The following is a 6075-nucleotide window of genomic DNA, read 5'->3' on the forward strand; positions in this document are numbered from 1 at the left end:
GTCGCCTCGTCGGAGTAGGATTTGAAGAAACTTTATTTAGCGCTGTCGCCGAAGCCAAAACGATGAACAGCCTAAAAAGATAAGCTGCTTTGGCCTAAAACTATCCACATGTGTAGGTACAGCAATCTCCCCCACCACCGATGGATGGTAAACCAATCTCCTGGCGGCGCTAGGTTTGCAGTCGCGTGGAGTCGTGAGGGAAAAAACACTTGGATCAAGTTTGTTGGGAAAAACATCTGAAAATGGATTTGGTATTTTAATGGATAAACAATGCATAAACAACAATAATAAAAAAGAGAAGAAAAAAGGGAAGCCACGAAGCAGTCAACAGGAGTCAACCCCCATTTCCTTTCCGTCCCCCTCTACGCGCCGCGCCGCCATGGATCCCGCCGCCGACGACGGCCGCTCACCTTCACCCGTCCCGGACCCAGACGACGGCGAAGGCGGCAGCGGGTGGGGGAGCGACAAGCCGCCGCCCACGCGCGCGGAGGAGGGGCGCGTCGTCGGGAAGGCCGCCATGGAACCCTCGCCGTCGCCGCCGGACTCCACCGTCTCCGACCAAGGTAGCCTTCGCCCCCTCCGCTCCCAAGCCCCAACCGCAGGCGGCATCGGTGCCGATCCACTTCAGTTCGATTCGATTTGATTCACGCATTTCGATTCCTCTCCGCCGGTCCCGGTCCCAGACGACGACGACCTGACGCGCGCCGTGTCCCTGCTGTCGCTCGCGGAGGCCGGGAAGGCCGGGTCCGCCCCCCGCGCCGTGGATCCGTCGCCGCCGTCCTCCGCCGTCTCCTCCCACGGTCACAAAGGTACCCAGCCGCATTCCCCCCTCCTGAGCAGCTCATCACACCTGCTGCTTTGCGCGTGGTTCGACAGACTCCATTTGCCAATCCGATTGCTCTCCTTCTGACGATGAACACACGTGCGGCTGGGAACCAGATGATGATGATCTCGCCGGCGTGAACAAGCGGACGCACGCGAGGTTCCTCGTCACCCACGCCCAGGCCGGGCTCATCATCGGGATGGGTGGCTCCACTGTCGCCGCTGTCGAGGCCCGCTCCGGCGCCCGGGTCAAGCTCTCCCGCCACGACCAGCTCCTCCCCGGCACCGACCGCAGGGTCGTGCTCGTCCATGGCCTCCTCAGCCAGGTCATGGACGCCATGGAGCTACTGCTCCAAAGGCTCTTGCTCTACCAGGTTCAGGTATTACATCGATCTGCCTATATATCTATCTCTGTCCACTCTTCAGTTCAGGGCAACAACAAACTACACTTGCTGCATCCCCCGACCCCGAGCAGGTGAGGTGATTTCGTCCTCTCAAGTTGATCATTGCTTCTCGCAGGGTGACCAGGCGGTCGACTCTGAGCCCACGCTAGTGCTCGTCGTGCCTCAGCCCTGCTGCGGCGTGCTCATCGGCAAAGGAGGATCTGTTATCAAGTATATATGTTTTCCCTCCTATTCTCTGTCTTTTAGTTTCACGTACGTCGACTTCGCGCATCGCCTATCACGCTATGCTTGCTGCATCTCTGATTAATGAACCGTGCGTGTGTGTTTTGCCTTGTGTACCCATGCCATGCACGCTTGATTGGATTTACCGCCTTGTTTTGCCTTGTGTGCTGCTCTTCTGGTCAGGCCATGGCTTCTTTTCTACACTAGTGTTTTCGCCATCCTTTGCTGGTCTGAGTTTCTTTATTGCTGACTTACTAGGTCATTCACTGAAGCTTCGGAAACTGCAATTCAGATCTCACCACACAACATCTCCTATGGCTTCAACGACAGGCTGGTCACCATCACAGGGCCCTTGGATAATCTATTGCGAGCAGTGTTTCTGATAATATTTGAGCTGTTAGAGGACATTCGTTATTTGTTTCCATGTGCAGCTGCTACGGTAACTCCTCCACCCCGCACCGCCCGTCTTCAGTATCCCTGCCCTGAATTAATAAAAACGAATTATTCTATGTGAAGTCGTCGTATACAAGCTAGCTGTATTAATTCGTATTCTAGGCACAGACAGTGGCCCCATGCATGACGTGATTACCCTGTTACAGCTCCTATCACATTTAATTACCTGCTCCACCGATGACTTCAATTGGACCAGATTTCAATTGCAATAGCTGTACTAGATCATCCTGTGATCCAAGTTTTAGTTCTAATCTGTATAATATATACAACAAAGGGACCAGATTATTAATGCTTTGCTTATTAGATCTAATAGGTATATCATATTGTAGTTTATTTGTCTACCCTAACCCTCATTGTAATTCTAGCCTGGAGAATGCATGCAAATTATTTGTCCAGTTTCTAGCTTAAATCTTTATAATCTGGATATTATATTTCCCAGCCTACTAGATATAATTAAGATTATAATTTTAATCTATCTCCCCCCGCGCAATTCAAGGTGGACCAACAAGGGCGATGAATGAAAATTAAATTCCTGTTCTGAACACTTATGTGCATTTGTCTGTCCTGAAATTTAGTTATGTCGCATCCCCTTGACATCAATTTCCCATCGTTTGATTCCACACCTCACCATGGTCAAACTAGAGCTCTCTCAGTCTTCATCAGCATCAACCATCAAAAAACAACATAAATGTCTCACAGGCTACACACCCTCCTAGCAGCCTACATAGTACGCCCCACGCAGTTCCAAGCCGACAGTTCACATCCTGTTCACTACGGAAGCATCTCCTTGGATAACTCTTCCCACCTCATCCAGTATATTTTTCAAAAATAATATTACTGCTAAAAGCAGTAAACTTCTCAAATCTTGTGCTTGGCCAGTTGGTACACATTTTTTCACTACACGGTTTGTCTGCCCTACACCACATCTCGTACTAATATTTTTCTGCATCAGTACAAGAAAACATTTCATCACTTAATCTCAATAGTTTTCCATTGGGTGCAGAAATGACTTTATATCGTACATAAAAAGTTTCTCATTCCATGATTCAACTCAACAAGCCAAGCTAAACTTGCTTGACTTGCAGATTTTGCTCATGTGGGCAATTTATAATAAGAGAACCAAACAGCACCTATATTTGATATGATCAAGAAACTAAACTAAATGGGCCCTCTTGCAAGCACTGCTGTCAGCTTCATCATCATTGTCAAGTTCAGTATCTGGAATAGAAGAGATTCCTGAACATTCATAATGCATTTCAACTTATCTTTGGCTCTCATCGATCAACTGTTCCTTGTTGGTTCATTCTCACCCCATCCTTCCACAAGCTTGACAATTTCTTTTTCAAGAACTTACTGCAATTTCATATAATGTATAAATTATATGTACTCCCTCTGTATTAGTTTACAGAGGGAGTACCAACTAGCAGTACGTATGATCTGTTCATCGAAATTTACTTGCATTCACTATGAAAGGTTTCTTTTCTGTACTCTCTGTAGGAGTTCCATATCAAGAAACTTGGTAAATTACAGAACATTGGCTCCCTAACTGGAATGATTGCTAGCAATGCTAAGCCTACTAATTTCGTCTGTAACAAAAAATTAAACTGACTAACATAAAGGTGTTTTTCATGCATCCTTTGGTAAATAAGTTTGAAATATCTCTTACTGTTCTTTGCATACTGGATGCAAAATTATTTATTTGTGAAGAACATTATTTACTGTTTATGTACAGTTAACCAAATGGTCTGGGCCTTTTGCCAAATCTCAACTTTTTTCTCTTGATTTTTTTCAGCCAAACATTCCAATGAGATCACCTGTTAATAAGGATGCCCAAGAATCTGTCACTATTGCTGTTGCTGATGAGCATATGGGTTCTGTTATTGGTCGTGGTGGAAGGATTGTCAATGAGATCAGCAAGGTATCCTTGTTCACCACAAACAGTCAAGTAACACTTTGTTTTCCCAGCCTACTAGATATAATTAGGATTATAACTTTAATCTATCTCTCCCCCTTGTAACTGAATGCGGACTGATGAAGGCGATGAATGAAAATTAAAATTCCTGTTCTGAACATTTATGCGCATTTTTTTTCCTTTAAATGTGACACCCGCAATTTAGTTATGACGCATCCCCTTGAAATAAATTTCCCATGGTATGATTCCACACCTCACCATGGTTAAACTAGAGCTCTCTCAATCTTAACCAGCAAAGAACAACATAGATGTCTCACAGGCTACACAATACGCCCCCTGCTCTACTCCCCATGCCCGACAGTTTGTCTGCCCTATACAACATATCGTCGTACTAATATTTTCCTGCATTAGTACAAGAAAACATTTCATCTCTTAATCTCAAATAGTTTTCCGTTGGGTACAGAAATGACTTGATAATTATATAGAACATAAAAAGCTTCTCATTCCGTGATTCAACTCAACAACGCAAGCTAAACTTGCTTGACTTACAGAGTTTGCACACGTGGGCAATTTATTACAAGAGATCAAAAGGGTACCTATTTTGATATAATCAAGAAACTAAACTAAACGAGTCCTGTTGCAAGCACTGCTGTCAGCTTCGTCATCATTGCCAAGTTTAGTATCAGGAAACTAAACTTCACTAAATTGTGGGTTTGACTTTGAACTGTTAATCTGATTTACATGTGCAAATTTGTGTCATCATGCATGCTTTGGTAAATAAGTTTGACATATCTCTTGCTAATCTTGCATACTGGATGTAAAATTATTTGTGAAGAACATTATTTACTGTTTATGCCCGTTAACCAAATGGTCTGGGCCTTGTGCAAAGCTGCTGCAAAATCTACTTGCGCTGCTCATTGCCCTCTCCTGTTCAGTCAAGTAACACTTTCTTTTTCTACTTGCGCTGCTCATTGCCCTCTCCTGTGGTTAACTGTCTAACATGAAGTATCTGTACAGCATGCCTGGAATTTTTTTTTTTTTGACCAACTTCTCTAGAGGTGTTGCATCCTCCTAGATGAGTTGTGTTAAGGAAAGCTGGTTTTGTTTGGGTTACTGTCGTCATCTGGTCCTATATATATGCGGTGCTTAAGTAAAGCAAAGTCACTTGCAGCAAGAAGAGGGTAGTAGTAGTGTTCCTTACTCGTGAACAGTACTGTATATGGCACCATGCATGTGGGTTTTCTATGTAAGCTTGCACCAATATAATGGGAAGGTATATATTAAAGAAACTGAAGAACTGGACTAGCGTGTGTCGATCACGCGTACAAGGCAGGCAGAAGGTTCTCTAGTTTGTCAGTCATATGATGGTTTGTTTGGGTTATCATGAGATGTGAGGCCTGTTAAAAGTCGTTGGCATTCATTAGCCAAGCTCCTGTCCCCAACAGAGCATGTGCACTAGGAAGGAAGGAACATGTGTGCATGGTGCAGTAAGTATTATTCCTGAATGGTGGTTTAATTGGTGTTGAGGTCTTTTTTTTTTTTGGCTTTCTCCTCTTCTTATCAAACTGATATACATATGTATGGGTATGGCATTCGATATTTTGCCTGACCATGATAAGTTGTTTGGATTTCAGGTTAGTGGAGCATGGATTGACATCTCAGGCAAGGGGGAGTTCATGCCCGGGACTCGCGACAGGTAGCGTTTTGCTGTGCTCAGTTTCTGTTCTTTGTGTGTGTTGAGTTTGCGGAACAAGGTCGCCTGTACCGTATGTATGTAACCTAATAACATTTGGTGTGTGATGCAGGGAGGTGATTATGAGGGGAACATCAGAGGCGATCCGCGCAGCCGAGGCGATGATCATGCACCGTGTCTCCGTGGCCAGCGGCAACTTGATGGGGCGGAGGGTGGAGGGAACAAGCGTCAAGGGTCTGCTTACCAGGCTGGACGAGGAGGAGGAGGATGATGATGCAGTCGTGCAGATGCATCGGCTGAAGTTGAGTGATCGGACAGAGTAGATAGTCACGGACGGACAGCACAGGAAGGAATCGAACCATTTTTAGAGTTTTGCGTCTCTCTCTGGTAGAGATAGATAATCAAATCAATCGCTAGTAAAAAGGATTAGTCAGGTAAATGGATGATGGGATCACTGATGATGATTCACCAATTTTCCTGTTAGCATTGGGATTTTGCATGTTTTGCCTGGTCAATGATACTAGAATATTATCTCCCCTGCTGAATGTTGCCTTGCCCTCCTTGATGTT

General features: G+C 45.1%; 1 protein-coding gene across 3 annotated transcripts; it reads left to right on the forward strand.

The window, feature by feature from the left end:
* The first annotated feature begins 325 nt into the window (after nucleotides 1-325).
* On the forward strand, nucleotides 326-6051 carry LOC119330807 (protein BTR1-like). Of its 3 annotated transcripts, XR_005160267.1 has the most exons (9): nucleotides 326-563; nucleotides 684-809; nucleotides 940-1202; nucleotides 1342-1436; nucleotides 1707-1887; nucleotides 3694-3819; nucleotides 4831-5300; nucleotides 5448-5509; nucleotides 5619-5696. XR_005160267.1 is itself a non-coding variant. In XM_037603934.1 (8 exons), exons 1-8 carry the CDS (start codon nucleotides 380-382, stop codon nucleotides 5827-5829), a joined length of 1248 nt encoding a protein of 415 aa, XP_037459831.1. In that variant the 5' UTR covers nucleotides 329-379; the 3' UTR covers nucleotides 5830-6051. The 3 variants fall into 3 exon arrangements, 2 of the variants coding, with proteins under 2 accessions (XP_037459832.1, XP_037459831.1); XM_037603934.1 differs by lacking the exon at nucleotides 4831-5300 and having other exon boundaries at nucleotides 329-563; nucleotides 5619-6051; XM_037603935.1 differs by lacking the exons at nucleotides 5448-5509; nucleotides 5619-5696 and having other exon boundaries at nucleotides 3694-3826; nucleotides 4742-4867.
* The last annotated feature ends 24 nt before the right edge of the window (nucleotides 6052-6075 follow it).

This window comes from Triticum dicoccoides, chromosome 7A (assembly GCF_002162155.2).
Source record: "Triticum dicoccoides isolate Atlit2015 ecotype Zavitan chromosome 7A, WEW_v2.0, whole genome shotgun sequence".
NCBI lineage: Eukaryota > Viridiplantae > Streptophyta > Magnoliopsida > Poales > Poaceae > Triticum > Triticum dicoccoides.